Source organism: Notolabrus celidotus, chromosome 10, assembly GCF_009762535.1.
Source record: "Notolabrus celidotus isolate fNotCel1 chromosome 10, fNotCel1.pri, whole genome shotgun sequence".
In the NCBI taxonomy this organism is placed as follows: Eukaryota; Metazoa; Chordata; class Actinopteri; order Labriformes; family Labridae; genus Notolabrus; species Notolabrus celidotus.
In genome coordinates, this window is record NC_048281.1 from 36,794,039 (window position 1) to 36,810,480 (window position 16,442).

General features: G+C 45.2%; 2 protein-coding genes across 2 annotated transcripts in view; both read left to right on the forward strand.

Moving 5' to 3' along the window:
- The window catches only part of itgb5 (integrin, beta 5), a 61,877-nt gene extending 49,119 nt beyond the window's left edge, over nt 1-12,758 (forward strand). Inside the window, exons 13-17 of the mRNA XM_034693711.1 lie at nt 15-237; nt 3,634-3,731; nt 6,646-6,765; nt 7,725-7,891; nt 9,560-12,758. Coding sequence (XP_034549602.1) covers nt 15-237; nt 3,634-3,731; nt 6,646-6,765; nt 7,725-7,891; nt 9,560-9,655 — 704 coding nt within the window. The 3' untranslated portion in view covers nt 9,656-12,758. The remainder of the gene's footprint in view (nt 1-14; nt 238-3,633; nt 3,732-6,645; nt 6,766-7,724; nt 7,892-9,559) is intronic.
- A 1,268-nt stretch (nt 12,759-14,026) lies between these two features.
- tnfaip6 (tumor necrosis factor, alpha-induced protein 6) overlaps nt 14,027-16,442 on the forward strand; it is an 11,865-nt gene continuing 9,449 nt past the window's right edge. The window contains exon 1 of the mRNA XM_034694081.1: nt 14,027-14,072. Within this exon, the coding sequence (XP_034549972.1) occupies nt 14,027-14,072 (46 nt within the window). The remainder of the gene's footprint in view (nt 14,073-16,442) is intronic.

Consider the following 16,442-nt stretch of genomic DNA (forward strand, 5'->3'; position numbering starts at 1 on the left):
CCTCTCTCCCTCAGGTCACGGAGAGTGTCACTGCAGCGAGTGTAAATGCCACGCCGGGTTCATCGGGGACAACTGTAACTGCTCCACAGAGACGTCCACGTGCGTCTCTGACGACGGGCAGATGTGCAGCGGGCGAGGGAACTGTGTGTGTGGACGCTGTCAGTGCACCGAGCCCGGAGCCTTTGGAGACACCTGTGAGAAGTGTCCCACCTGCCCGGATGCCTGCGGCACCAAAAGGTAAGGCTGAGAGCGGTGAGGCGTGTTCTCCTGATGGTCTTATACTCAGAGCAGAGAGAGGACGGGGAGTTCATGGAGAGGAGGAAGATTCAAACAGGCTGCGGCAGTCTGACCTCAGGAACCTCAGGAACCTCAGGAACCTCAGACACAAGGTCAAACCATCAAACACGTCCAAGAACAACCTCCACATAACTCATTCACTGATGCACTTACCTGAGCTTTGATGAGGAGCGCTTCAGATAGCGGTCTCTGACCCACCATCTGAAACCGTTTGAACCTCCAGCCCTCAGAGAGCGGCGCCGGCGCTTTAAGGTCTCAGATAAACGCCCGTCAGACGTGAAGACAAACGTCTTCAGAGAGACCTCCTCACACGCACATGCTCATGTTTTCCATCTTTATAGAACGACCTTTGACCTCTGACCTTTGACAGGAGTCAGGAGTTTAGAGACGGGACATCTTCGCTCTGTTAGCATCATGTTCTGCTTTTATCAGCTGGAGGAGACGTGAGGCTGAACAGCAGCTGAGTGCAGACGCTCATATCAACGAGGAGCAGTTTAACATTCCTCTAGGTTCCTCAGGACAGAGTTTACACTTCATCATTTAATATTTTAATAACAGCTTCTTAGGAACACTGTGAGGTCCACTGATGAGCTGGAGCCGGACAGACCTGTGACCTGTGTTCTCTGTCACAGTTTGGGTCTTTGTTTTCTGTCGAGTCCAGATTAGATTTTTAACATTTTTAGAGTTTTTCAGTTTTTAGTCTCCTGTGCTTTTTTGTTTTTGAGCTTCATGTGTTTGAAATATTCTTTCTACATGCAGACATCTTACTTTAGTTCAGACTGAGAAAAGCTTTTTTAAATTTTAAATTTGACCAGGAATAGTTCCTTACAAAGTCTCTTTTACAATGTGACATATCGTCCAACAACGTCAAGCTTCAACACGTCGGCTGTTTGGTCGATGTTGAGCTGCAGAAGTTTATTTTAAAGAGCGCCTAATAAACTGAAATCTGAGGCTTTAAAGCCACAGAGAGGAACGTGTCAGTGTGAGTCTGTCAGTGTGAGTCTGTCAGTGTGAGTCTGTCAGTGTTAGTCTGTCAGTGTTAGTCTGTCAGTGTTAGTCTGTCAGTGTTAGTCTGTCAGTGTTAGTCTGTCAGTGTGAGTCTGTCAGTGTGAGTCTGTCAGTGTGAGTCTGTCAGTGTGAGTCTGTCAGTGTGAGTCTGTAAGTGTGAGTGTGTCAGTGTGAGTCTGTCAGTGTGAGTCTGTCAGTGTTAGTCTGTCAGTGTTAGTCTGTCAGTGTTAGTCTGTCAGTGTTAGTCTGTCAGTGTGAGTCTGTAAGTGTTAGTCTGTCAGTGTTAGTCTGTCAGTGTTAGTCTGTCAGTGTTAGTCTGTCAGTGTGAGTCTGTAAGTGTTAGTCTGTCAGTGTTAGTCTGTCAGTGTGAGTCTGTCAGTGTGAGTCTGTCAGTGTGAGTCTGTCAGTGTGAGTCTGTCAGTGTGAGTCTGTCAGTGTGAGTCTGTCAGTGTTAGTCTGTCAGTGTGAGTCTGTCAGTGTTAGTCTGTCAGTGTGAGTCTGTCAGTGTGAGTCTGTCAGTGTGAGTCTGTCAGTGTGAGTCTGTCAGTGTGAGTCTGTAAGTGTTAGTCTGTCAGTGTGAGTCTGTCAGTGTGAGTCTGTAAGTGTTAGTCTGTCAGTGTGAGTCTGTCAGTGTGAGTCTGTAAGTGTTAGTCTGTCAGTGTTAGTCTGTCAGTGTTAGTCTGTCAGTGTTAGTCTGTCAGTGTGAGTCTGTAAGTGTTAGTCTGTCAGTGTTAGTCTGTCAGTGTGAGTCTGTCAGTGTGAGTCTGTCAGTGTGAGTCTGTCAGTGTGAGTCTGTCAGTGTGAGTCTGTCAGTGTGAGTCTGTCAGTGTGAGTCTGTCAGTGTGAGTCTGTCAGTGTGAGTCTGTCAGTGTGAGTCTGTCAGTGTGAGTCTGTAAGTGTTAGTCTGTCAGTGTTAGTCTGTCAGTGTTAGTCTGTCAGTGTTAGTCTGTCAGTGTTAGTCTGTCAGTGTTAGTCTGTCAGTGTTAGTCTGTCAGTGTGAGTCTGTCAGTGTGAGTCTGTCAGTGTGAGTCTGTAAGTGTTAGTCTGTCAGTGTGAGTCTGTCAGTGTGAGTCTGTAAGTGTTAGTCTGTCAGTGTTAGTCTGTCAGTGTTAGTCTGTCAGTGTTAGTCTGTCAGTGTGAGTCTGTAAGTGTTAGTCTGTCAGTGTTAGTCTGTCAGTGTTAGTCTGTCAGTGTTAGTCTGTCAGTGTTAGTCTGTCAGTGTTAGTGTGTCAGTGTGAGTCTGTCAGTGTTAGTCTGTCAGTGTGAGTCTGTCAGTGTGAGTCTGTCAGTGTTAGTCTGTCAGTGTGAGTCTGTCAGTGTTAGTCTGTCAGTGTGAGTCTGTCAGTGTGAGTCTGTCAGTGTGAGTCTGTCAGTGTGAGTCTGTCAGTGTTAGTCTGTCAGTGTGAGTCTGTCAGTGTGAGTCTGTCAGTGTGAGTCTGTCAGTGTGAGTCTGTCAGTGTTAGTCTGTCAGTGTTAGTCTGTCAGTGTGAGTCTGTCAGTGTGAGTCTGTCAGTGTGAGTCTGTCAGTGTGAGTCTGTCAGTGTTAGTCTGTCAGTGTGAGTCTGTCAGTGTGAGTCTGTCAGTGTGAGTCTGTCAGTGTGAGTCTGTCAGTGTGAGTCTGTCAGTGTGAGTCTGTCAGTGTGAGTGTGTCAGTGTGAGTCTGTCAGTGTGAGTCTGTCAGTGTGAGTCTGTCAGTGTGAGTCTGTGGTGGTATGAACCTCTGGACAGAAAAACAAAATAATGGATTTCAAATGTGGATTTTTCACAAACTTGATCCATCTGTGGAACATCACGGCAGCCTGAAGTGGCTGAACGCTGAGTAAATGAAATTATGGGCTGCTGTTTGTTTATGTTCGTCCTCAGCTCGGGGTTCAGATGATCAGTCTGAGTCTGCAGCGCGGGGCGTTTTAACAGCTCACACACACAGAGGAGAGAAACAAACAGCATCACACACACACAGGAGAGAAACAAACAGCATCACACACACACAGGAGAGAAACAAACAGCATCACACACACACAGGAGAGACACAAACAGCATCACACACACAGAGGAGAGAAACAAACAGCATCACACACACAGAGGAGAGAAACAAACAGCATCACACACACAGAGGAGAGAAACAAACAGCATCACACACACAGAGGAGAGAAACAAACAGCATCACACACACAGAGGAGAGAAACAAACAGCATCACACACAGAGGAGAGAAACAAACTGCATCACACACGTTTACAGAGCGCTCTCTGCATCGTAAAGATTAAAGATGTCCTCTGATGATGGCAGCAGACGAAGGTTTCACTCTCACGTTGATCTCTCTGTTTCAGGGAATGCATCGAGTGTCGACTCTTTGACTCAGGACGACTCGACAACCAGACCTGCCAGCGCCTCTGCAAGGACGAAATCATCACTGTGGAGTCCCTCAGTGAGTGAACACACACACACACACACACACACACACACACACACACACACACACACACACACACACACACACACACACACACACACACACACACAGCTGGCAGAGTATTCACATCTGAAACAGTTTCCCTCCTCTGTCACTTTGTGTTTGACCTTTGACCTCGTCTCTCTGGAGCAGAACTTCAGTGGAGAGGTTTCTAACTCGTCTCATGTTGAAATGTTCGTCCAGGTTTCTAACTTCACTCTGCAGACTGAAGTTAAAGAGACACATTTAACTCACCATCCAGTCCTCCAGACTTTACTCAGGGTGAATCTTTATAGACCATGATTTGATTCTCGGTGGTTACGATCAGATTCAGGGACGATTTATTAAAAACAGAGAGACTCAATAGATTTGATTTGATTCAATTCCATTTAACTTAATCATGTTCAATTGAATTAGATTCCATTCAACTGATTTGATTCAACTGACTCAATTTGATTAAACTGATTTGATTTAACTGACTCGATTCGACTGATTGGATTCAATGGATTCGATCCAAATGAATCGATTCTGAATCGAACTGATTTGATTCAATTTGTCCGATTCTATTCGATTTAACCGTTTTAATTGGATTCAACTGATTGCATTAGATTATACAAATCAGATTTAACTTACTTGATTCGACTGATTCATTTCAACTGATTCGTTTTGGTTTGATTCAGTCAGTCTTTCTGATGACTGAACAAAATGATTCATTACTTTATAAAACTGAGAAAAGTTAAAGAGTGATTCCAAAATAACATTTTGTTTCTTTATTTCTGAGACAGAAGAAGGTAAACTGGACAAACATCATGTAAACAAACTGAAACCTGAACTCACCTGAGAGTCTCTGTGGGGTTAGATAAATGTTTGCTCCTCCGTCTCACTCTGTGTTTTATAAAACAAACACTTAAAAAGCTGTTTCTGAAACGTGGGATTGTAGAACTATTGTGACATAAAATGAGAATATCTCTCTGAGAGAAGTGTTCGCTCGGTTCAGCCTGATGTCTGATGATTTGAACCTGGAGCTCTCCCTGAGTGAGACACTGACACAGAGAAGCTCCCACATGTGTGTGTGAAGTCAGACGGATTTAAACAGAGTCACAGAGAGGAGAAGAATTCATGAGCAGGGTGTGAAAGTAATCACAGACAAATCAAGGCTGTGTTAACCTTCTGTTAGAGAGACCTCTGATCGGTGTTTACTCGGTGCATTGACTGAATGAAACATGAAGCTAACACCGAGGGGCAAACACCTGCAGTTCCTTCAGTGTCCACTAGAGGCCGGCTGCAGAATCCAAGGAATCCCAAATGAAGCCATAAACGCCACGTTTAAAGGAGACGTTCATGTTTACGGTCTTTGTGTTGTGGCTCATAAAACTTCTGATAAACTTGTAGCTCATGTGTTTGTTTATCTGAAGGTTGAGTCTTTTAGGTGAGCTGTTTGCTTCATAACACCTCACAGAAACCCGGTGCCCACACTCAGCCTCAGCCTGATGTTATGAGATCCGCTCCTCGGTTCCTCTCTGTGGTTCAAACTGTCCCTGAATGATGCCCTGGAGTTTAAACCTCTGATCCCTGATGAAGTTTAATCCTTAAACGGCCTCTCACCACAGAGTGTTTATCCCTGACGAGTCCACAGTCTTCATTCCAGTGAAATGAGGGTTGTAAATATTGGATGACGGGTTGTTGTTGTGTGTTATTAGCGCTCTGATCAGAGTCTGAGCGGTTTGAAGTTTTATTTTTAGCTCAGATATGATGCCAGCCTCGGTCATGTCCACACTCTGATGTGGACTGAAATAACTCTGAGGGGCTGTAGAGACGTCTTTGTGAGCTTTGAGGCGGTGCATGTGTGAAAAAGCTTGTTTTGGTTACTGCTTCACATCAGTAATGAACACACCCCCCCTGCTGTGATCCATAATGAAGGAGCACACACACACACACACACACACACACACACACACACACACACACACACACACACACACACACACACACACACACACACACTGAGCTGGTCAGTGTGGCAGGTGTCAGTCTGGGCCTCTCACCTTCACCTCTCACAGCAGGGAGCGACTCCGCCTCCTCTGACGGTTCACAGAGTTCAGATCATTCATGTATGAAATCCTCCTGCAGCAGAGACCGCCTCTCTTACATGTTCTTTAAGAAGCTGCAGTTTGAGCTCTAACTGGATCCAACGTAGAGGATCTGATTTAGTCTCTGAGAGGCCGGAGGGAGCGATTCAGGAGATGTTTGAGGAATGTATTAATAAGAGCACAGGCTGTGATTGATGGTCTTTCAGGGACTGTGGTGCAGCGTGGAGACGGAGCAGACTGACAGTGGAGCGTTCGGTGGGACAGACTGTTATGAGAGCGCTCCAGTACTAACCCAGCGTGGCCTCGGCCCAGATCTGACGTCTTCCAGAGCATTCCCCGCTAGTTCAGCTATCTGACTGGCCTTAATGGAGTCCACATGTACATTCCAGATACTTTGAGCATGGAACAGAGGAAGAGGAGGAGGAGGAGGAGGAGGAGGAGGAGGAGGAAGCGTGACCTCACTCCCTCCCTCCCCTCTGAGTGTGTTTGGGTGAGGAAGACTGAGTGGAAACTGGAGCACGCAGAGTATCAGCGCCCCGATCCAGGAATGTGTTTATTTTTGCACTCGGGTTGTGATTTCACAGCGAAGACATTTAGACTATTTCATGGAAAGGTTTCTGTTTTTCCCTCCCTTTTATTTCTCCTCCCTCTCTCATACAGAAAGATGTTAAACTCCCAAACACCAGGGGGAGCTGATCTCTGAGGAAACAGACCTTTATACAGCCTCAGAGAAGAAGAGGATGTTTACATGCTCAGTGTTTATCAGGAGGATGTTAACCTCTCTCTTCTCTCTCTTCCAGAAACGGAGGAGCCCGGCGCCGTGCTCTGTCTCTACAAGACAGAAAACGACTGTGTCATGAAGTTCACGTACTCAGAGCACGTCAGCGGACAGTCCATCCTCACCGCCCTCAAAGAGCCGGGTCAGTCTCACAGACCACAACTTCATGGACTCAGTCTGATCTCATCTTAATCCACCATGAGCAGAGCACTTTGCAGCATTTAGCAAGTTACAGTGGCAAGGACAAACTTCCTTTAACAGGCAGAAACCTCCAGCAGGACCAGACTCATGTTAGACACACATCTGCTGAGACCGTGTTGGAGAGAGGGATAGAGGGAGATGAAGAGAGAGAGAGATGATAGTGGGGAGACGGATAGTAGTAGTTGTAGCAGCTGGAGTCTGGACCACGTCCACAGCAGCAGAGATCCAGAGGAACCTACGAGACAAGGGAGCTCAGGGACTCCAGAAAGGTCTATGGTTAGTAACTTTAATGGGACAGGAAGAGTTAAAGTGAGAGACAGGCAGAGAGAGGAGAGAGAGGGAAAGACAGGATCCCAGTGTGTCAGTCTAAGCCTATAGCAGCATAACTAAGACCTGGTCCAAGCCTGATCCAGCTCTAACTATAAGCTTTATCAAAAAGGAAAGTTTGAAGCCTACTCTTAAAAGTAGAGAGGGTGTCTGCCTCCCGGACCCTGACTGGTAGATGATTCCAAAGGAGAGGGGCCTGATAACTGAAGGCTCTACCTCCCATACTACTTTTAGAGACTTTAGATAGGAGGAGCAGGCCTGCATGTTGGGAGCGTAGTGTTCTAGAGGGGTAATAGGACACTATGAGCTCTTTAAGATATGAAGGTGTCTGATCATTCAGAGCTCTGGAGGTCAGAAGAAGGATTTTAAAGTCTAGGTTTTATGGGGAGGCTGTGTAACACGGGAGAGATGAGCTCTCTCTTCCTGGGTCTAGTCAGTCCTCAAGCTGAGGAGTCTTTAGAGACTCATTAGAGCCGCCTGATGAAAGAGAGTTAATCTAGCCTCCATCAGCCTGAGAGAGATATTAACCCTTCGGTGTCTGACAGTCTGAGTTTCCGTCCTCTCTCGTTCCAGAGTGCGCCGGTGGTCCTGACGCCATGACGGTCCTGCTGGCGGTGGTCGGCAGCATCCTGCTGGTGGGCGTGGTTCTGCTCGCCGTCTGGAAGTTAGTCATCACCATCCACGACAGGAGGGAGTTTGCACGCTTCCAGAGCGCCCGGTCACGAGCCCGATACGAGATGGTGAGAACGACCCCGATCAGACTTTGAGTTCATCTTTAACTCTTTATCTAAAAACTCCAAACTGAGTTCTTTATTCAACAGGATCCATTAAAACATGAAGCTCAGGGAAACACAGAACTGAACATGACAGATAAACTGAATTACTGCCTTTTCTATCATGAATATTGAGCTTGTTCCAAAACCCTACATTCTTCCTCCACCGCTGACAGAGAGCTGAAAACACAAAGCTTCCTCTGGGATTTTAAAAGTCACTTCAGTCTGCACTGATTCTCTGGTTTCTTTAAAGGAAGTCTACAAAGTAAAATCATGCTAGATTTTATAATAGGTCACCAATGTTGAGATTAAAAGAAACGCGCTCATGATTGAGAGATACATCATGTTCTAAAGGCTCTAGGTAAAGAGGGGAAACGTTGTGTAGTCAATATTCTGGATGCTTCTGATGCATCGATGATGAAAACACAGACTCTCGTACGAGGAGCAGAGTTATACACAAAGTGTGTGAACTCCTCAAACATCTGAAAGAGGATCTGAAGCTTCACTCTCTGTTCTCTGAACATCCTGCTGCCCTGATGTTAGAAACGCAGGTGGAGTCTTTCTTTCCTGAGCGGACGGCTTGTTTTCTGTCTCGTTGTTCCTTCTAACTCCTGCGGTCCTCATGCATGCATCCTTTCATTTCCACCCACTTATCCAGGGTCAGGTCGAGGGAGCAGCAGCCTAAGCATGTCGACCTAGATATCCCTGTCCCCAGCTCCTCCTGCAGGATCTCGAGGCGTTCAGACCAGCTGGTATATATAATCCCTGCAGCCTGCTCAGGGTCTGCCCCGAGGCCTCCTCCTGGTCGGACGCACCTGGTGCACCTCTAAAAGGAGGCTTCTTTATTGAGTCCCTGATTCCTTTCGATGTGAAGGAGTAACAGCTCTCTCTCTCTGAGGCTGAGCCCGGCCTCCTTCAGAGGTTTCAGTCTCTCCCTAAAGCTTGTGAACTCAGGTGAGAGCTTTGCCTTCAGACTCGGCTCCCTCTTTATCACAGCGGTCCTGCACAACTCTGATCCGCTTCACCCTCACTGATTTATCTCATGCATTCAGTTTATTTCAGTCCAGACTTTATTTCACACTCGTGACGTACAGTACTAAGTCTGACATTGGACACAGCAAAGACCGTCTCTCTCTCAGAGTCTTCAAGTCTGCACATAAAGTGAGATAATCGATCCCTGAGGACAGTTTGGAGCGTGTTTACTCGTGCAGAAACATTCTACCTGCATCGTCTCTGCCTCTTTAATAATCCTCTCGTGCATCATCAGACGTCACCTGCAGACTCTGTAAGACTGCTTTCTTGTAGTTTGATGACAAGTGTGCAGTAAACAGAGCTGCTCTAAACACTGAACCTGCAGAGAGCGTGCTTCGTCTTTAGCATCGTCTGTAAAAATCATCATCATCTGTCATTTCTTCAGACCAGCTGCTGCTGAGCTTCCTAAATCAATTGGAGCTTCTTTGACCGTATCAGGTAGAGGTGATGAAGCGGTCTGCTCTCTGGTGGAGGAACTGTGTAATGTGGACGTTCTGCAGACAGATGTTTATACCGTAACATCTGTAATAGTCTGGTGTTTGCAGACTCAGAGGATCAGGACTAAAGGTTTCATCAGTCTAACTTCTTGTTTCCGTCCCTCAGGCCTCCAACCCTCTGTACAAGCAGCCGGTCACCACACACTTTGTGGAAACAGACTTCAACATGTACGGGAAGTCCTACAACGGAGGGGTCCACTGATCCCTCGGCACGGGGCACGGCAGGACCGGTCCAACGGAACAGATCCCTGGAGGACGAAGGAGGGACACGAGGCGGAGGGCGGACTGATCACACTCATCCCTCTGCATGCGTTGCTAAAGAACTGAGCCGACCTGTCTGAGGGAGGAGCCTGTGGCCTTTTTCATCTGTCAGAGGAGAGCCGACCACGGAGACGCCACTTCTTCCTTCAGGCGGCGGAGGAGGAGGAGGAGCCACAAAGCGAGAACTTATCGCCCGTGTTTAGAGAAGAGAGAGAGAGAGGGTAGAGTTAGCGGTGAGTTTGTCTGCAGTTACACAAGATAAATAAACTCTCTCATAACTCCAGCCACTTAAACCAACACTCACTCTTTGTGCAGAGCAGGCAGGACAGCGGCTTATATTTGTATATTTTTATAAACATTAAAATGCCTTTTTGTTGTTTTGGTATAAACTATGCACGGACAGAGACTCTGACCTCCACGTCCTTTCAGACGCTGAGAGCACATGTTGATGATGCTGTGGTACTAACATTTACTAAGCAGTAGACTTCTTACCTTCGGTTTGCACAGAGAAGAGTCACGTGTAAAGGGTTAAATTTTCTTCTTGGTGTGTATGAGTGTGTGTTGTCGTTTGCTCCGGTTGCACTCCGCTCTCTTATTGTGAGTCACACCCCGACCTCTGAACCCTGAGAGGAGGCGGCTGCTGCTGTGTTTGTCTGTCTGGCAGCAGCTCCCATGAAAAGAACCAAACCAACAGCCCTAAATATTTGGATCCACGGTGATGGGAGCACACAGACCAAACACTTCTGATCCTGAAGGGAAGACAGAAATGTTTCAGTCCAACCGTTTTCAAATAAGAACCTCTCAGATCAAATCCTGCAGACCAGAACGCTTTCAGCCGACATGACAGAACGCGTGACGTAGCAGCAGGCCGCTGGACGAGCTAGTCCCAACATCCAATTCATCTGAAACCATTGAGTAGCTTACCGGCTGTTCATAACACAAGCTAACGTGCAGTCAGCTTCACACGAACACAGCAAACGCCTTGGTTAACAAAATGCATCTACGTTTTTTAACCGATGCAGTCAAAGACAAACTGTTTAAATTGAATCATCAGAAATCTAAATCTGTCTGAAACTTGGACTGTTTTAAAATTTTAGGGGTTACACGTGTTTGAAATGTTTGAAATGTTTAGCTTCTCTGAAAAGGCTGAGCGGTGTTCTGGACGAGCTGGCTTTAAGTAAACACGACTCAATCTGTAGGAAAGTATGAACACAGCGCTGCAGGCACCTCATTGGTCAACACAGCTGTCAATCATGGCCTTAATATGGAAGAGGGTTTGGGACACTGATTATTTTTAAGTCCCGCCCTTTTTTTCTCAGAATTCTGTCCTTTAAGATCAAAGACAACATTCTAGAATTCTGTCCTTTAAGATCAAAGACAACATTCTAGAAGTCTGTCCTTTAAGATCAAAGACAACATTCTAGAATTCTGTCTTTAAGATCAAAGACAACATTCTAGAATTCTGTCCTTTAAGATCAAAGACAACATTCTAGAATTCTGTCTTTAAGATCAAAGACAACATTCTAGAATTCTGTCTTTAAGATCAAAGACAACATTCTAGAATTCTGTCTTTAAGATCAAAGACAACATTCTAGAATTCTGTCTGTGATGTCAGAGTTCTGAGGGTAAAGTCAACATTCTAAAGAAGAGTCAGATCTACACTGATCCTGCTTTGTTCCTCTTTTTAAAACATCAATAATAATTCAGAGTAAACAGAAACATGAACACTGAGACATAAATCAGCGTGATTAGAACTATAACGACTGAAACATGTTTGATGAACATTTATGTGACCTGTGTTTGGATTTCAGAGTTTGATCCATGTCCCATCTGTTAACATGGTGGAGGCGGGGTTTATGACCTATACTGCAGACAGCCAGCAGGGGGAGCTCTATGATTTCATACTTCATTTTGGACTTGACGAGTCGTCCATCTTTTTTTATACAGTCTACATCTAGCTTGTGAAGTCAGAACCAGCATTAACAGCTTTTCTAAACACGTTGGATATTTTTCAGTTTGGACTGATTGATCAAAGAGAGTCTGATGATGTCACCTCGAGCCAGAGGAAAATACGGCATTCATTTTTTTAGGGATATTTGTTTACGTATCAATCAAGTAAAAAAACACACACACACACACACACACACACACACACACACACACACACACACACACACACATATATCTGCACTGAAATGAACAGTTTATACGCTTCACTGCAGCTTTCTGACCGCAGAGGAGGAGGACTAGTGTTCTCTGCTTTCATTGTTTTTGTAAAATTTAGTTAAAATGAGATAAAAATGTCAAACAGCACCAGCTAACCAGCTAACCAGCTAACCAGCTAACCAGCTAACACCTGAATTCAACAACACCGCACAAACAGAGACGACCTCTGATGTTGTTTACTGAAAATCCAGCACTGTAATGACTGCCTTAACGCTCTCTGGTACAGTTACTCCTGTCAGATTCAGATACAGGGTACACACACACACACACACACACACACACACACACACACACACACACACACACACACACACACAGGCAGTACTTTGAGGCTGACTCTCTGATTGGCTGCTGCGTTCTGAAGTCCCTGCGTGGCTGCGTGTCCACCCGGCCTGCTCTGGGAGAGGGTGGAAACTCTGAGAAACCTCAAAGGATAGAGTCCAGAGTCGTAAATCCTCTGACAGCGTTCCCACAGGAAGGGGCGGAGTCCTGGAGGAGTCAGTGAGACATGATAGAGGTGTTCTGCGGCCTGAGCAGAGACCGTCTCTGGGTTGGAGTTGTGTAAGAGTGTGTTTGAATGAGCGGCGTGTATGTAAATAATATAACACGTATGCACAGTGCCAAATGATGACATGTTGTGGTGTTCAGCCTCAGCAGTGTTTACTAAACTGTCTCACCCTCCCACACCTTCCTCCGCTCCAACACAAACATTAAACTGCTCTCTGTACAGACGTGGACGTTTCCACACGAGGACTCACTCCGCTCCATGTTTATGTAAATCTGCACACAGACAATAAATCTGCTTCAGTCTAAAGAGAGAGAGAGTCTGTTTCATTTCATAATGTTAAACACACTAACTCTGTTTCTGTCCTCACACATCACAGCTCTTCAAAGTGGACTCAAACATCTGTTTGCACCGCTAACCGTGTTAGCACATGTTTGATGTGTGAACGCACAGACAGGAAGTGTCCTCTGATGCTGTAATTAACCCCTCGACGGTCACACCCTCCCTGATATGATGAGTGTTATGACACTGAAGCTTAGACAGAATCACCCTTTAATTACATCTTCAGGCGCTCACTTTAAATTCAACTACGCCTGCCTGTCCTCTGGATTATTGTCCCAGTATCGGTCTTTAAATTAAAGCTCCAGTGAGCGATTTTTAGGATGAAACAGATTGAAATAACACTGATGCCTCTGAAGGAGGATTTAAAGCTTCTGTCTCATCTCTCTTTGTTCAGATCTCTGGGACGTGTCCCGTCTGATCTCTCCCCCCTGTAGTCATTGAAACCATAAATAATGACATCATGGGAGCGCTCCATCTCGTCCCTGATGGTCTGATTTGATTTTGTGGCTCACACAGAGACCCCCATATTGATTTCAGTCTGTTTCATAACCATCTAAAAACCCTTCACTGGAGCTTTAAAGTTACAGGATGGATTCTGTGGAGTCCTCTGAAGAACAGAAAACCCAACGTGAGTGTGTTTGTTGCTTTCTCTCTTCTTCCTCTGCGAGCTGTTTCATAACAGACGAGCAGCTGAGGTCATACTTTCTCCTCCCTGCTGCCCAGTCGAATACTTCAGCTTCTTCACTTCCTGTATTTACTTCATGTCTAAGAACACTTCCCTTTGTCATCCTTCTGCTTTTTTTCCTTCACTCAGCATCTCTCCGTTCACTTTGCATGTTCTTCATAATGTCTCTGACTCTGTGTTTGTCCCCTGAAAGCTGCAGATGAAGAGACACCCTGCAGCTGGAGATGCTCCTGCAGGACGGTCTGAGGGAAACCACTGCATGGAGATTAATATAACTATCTTCATTTAAAGTAGGACTGCATCACATGTCCTGATAAGGGTCCGTAGAGTAGAGCAGAGTCCACTGAGTCAGCTTCATGAGTCTAAAACAAAACCGAGTTTATTCACTTTGAAAAGTTTTATCAGGTTCCTTAAATTCAACTTCAGTTATAAAGAAGAAACTAAAGATGTTCCTCCTTAAATATAATCCACCTTCACTTTAATATAAACTGAGGTAAATGTATTTTCTGTCTCCAACATTTTGAAAGGCAGATTTTGAATGTTTTGAGTCTCATATGGACTGCATCCCTGCCTCCGTCAGTGTGTTGCTGCCCCCTGCAGGTCAGTGGAAGTCCTACAGTCTTTATTCTTTATTTGGATCCATAAAACAAACATGCTTTTGTTTGTCCTTGCCACTGTAACTTGCTAAATGCTGCAAAGATGTTGGATCTTTGTTAATAATAGAACATAGAGTCCGGTCTAGACCGGCTCTGTTTGGAGAGAGGAGAAGGTTTGTGAGAGACTGTTTCCTGCTCTCTGCTGCCCTCTAGTGACAGAAAGATGGAAGCAAAGTTTGTGTATTTATTTTTACACTGTAAATATTTGAGTCAGGAAAACATGTCTGTTATAAATCTGTTCTTGCTCTGTTGTTCTTCACTGCAGTGTGACTTCCTGCCTTTATATTGAAGGTTTCATGTTTGAGCACTAGGAGGCGCCAGATCTCTCTTAAAGTTAAAAACACTCCAGCTGACCTACAACTTAGAGACTATTTATAATGTCTTATTTTTGTTATATGTCATATTTATGTGATGCTTTTAATCATCTTAATGTTCTGTTTTTTAACTCTGTTAGTTCTTTTATATCTGGACCTGCCTGCCTCACAGTCTGCAGCTGATGAAGAGGCAAGAGGAACAAAACTAAAGTCTGAAAGTAAAGTTTCATTTCAGGAGCAGGATCCGGGTTGTATCTGTTAAAGAACAGTGATGTGTAGAGATGTAGAAGCCTCCACATGTTGACACCAGAGCTGCTGCTGCTGCTGGTGGAGTGCATGAGCTTCAGAAGCAGCAGAGCTCACTTGTTTTAGTTCAGTGTCTGATGATCTGCCCTGTAATAACAGAGTCTACCCACAGAGGGCGCTGCTGAGCTGCAGCTCTCAGAGTTTGGTGTGTAATGTTGAGTAACAGTGGATGGCTCTCTCTCTCTCACATCTTTGTCCCCCCCTGTTTGTTCATGTTGATGCAACAGTCACAGTTTTGTAAGACCCCCAGAGTGAGCTGTTAGTTTCACCTCCTCTGTAAAGCAGTTTGAATCCAGACACTGTCCCAGTGGAAAGCTGCTGTTTGCATATCTTACAAACTGAAATCTGCATGATGTTTACGTTAGCTTGTTTTTAATGATGCTGAGAAAACCTGATCTGAAAACAAACACAGGCTTTCATTTGAAGCTAAGGATGATAAAAACAGATTCCTTTCACAAACAAAACCCTCGTCCCAAAAATACTGACATACATGTCATCTTTTTAATCTCCTGATTATGACCCATGTTTATATCTATTGTTAGTTGCTCCCCCTGGTGGACGTTGTTATTGTTGCGTTAACCATGTTAAAGTATGAGCGTAAAGGTCAGGAGAGTCCGCTCTGAGAGGAGATCTGTGTGTACTCAAAGTCTACACCCACTCAGTTTATATCACATGCATGTGTTACATTATGTCCTCAAACATGAAGTGATGTAAGCATCACTAAACTCTGAAACTGAACATACTTTAGAGGATGTTTGTTTTAGTGAGCGGTCGGCTTCACCAGCTGATCCTAACCGGACAGATTCAAACCTAAACCATGTTACACAGGACTTCCACCAGATCTGAGTCCGATCCGTCTCCATGCTCTCTCGTCCGTCATCACCCACCGGTTGTGTTTTCAGAACGCAGCACAGATCAGGACTTCTGAACAGTTAGAGTCATGTGACCGAGGTTTCCCCTTCTGTAATCCCTGAATCAAGGATCCTCCTCCTCCTCCTCTCCTCATCCATGTTGTCTTCCTGGTCCTCTGAAAACCTCTGACCTGTTGACTCCAGGCCTGGCTCCGCTCATCATGACTTTGGTTTGTTGTTGTAGTTAAGTGAAATACGATCTGGTGATAACACAGAGTGTTTTATTCTGAAAATTAACCGGATGTTTTCATTTGGTTTTGGTGAAACCTGACTTCCTGTCCCGCTCCATCTGCTCTGTTGAGATTGATGCGTCGTAGAAGTCTTGTGTATCTGATCCGGAGGACTCTGACCTGAAGGATCAGAGACGCAGCCGGAACACAACGGAGCGGATCCAGTGGAAGTTAACACATTGACTAGAATATAAACCGATCAGATCCAGAGCTGTGACGGATCAGAGACGGATCTGGTGGAATTTGTCCTAGGAGTATTTTGGCTTCACTGTTGTACGGTGGAAGAAGGTGAGGACTGTTAGTTTTTATAAACATCCAGAGGTCCAAACTCTAAACTCTCCCTAAACCAGTAGTAGGAAGTCTAAAGTAGTTTTGTTTTCTTAAGTTAATCAAACTCAAACGTTGAATCATTTGAAACACATGTTCCTCGTTTCTCTTCAAACAAGACGTGATTGTCTGATCCTGTGAGGTAACTTCATCTGCAGGAAGGATCTTCAGCTAGTTAAAGAGGGTGTGTTTAAATGTGTATGTGTGTGTGTGTGTGTGTGTGTGT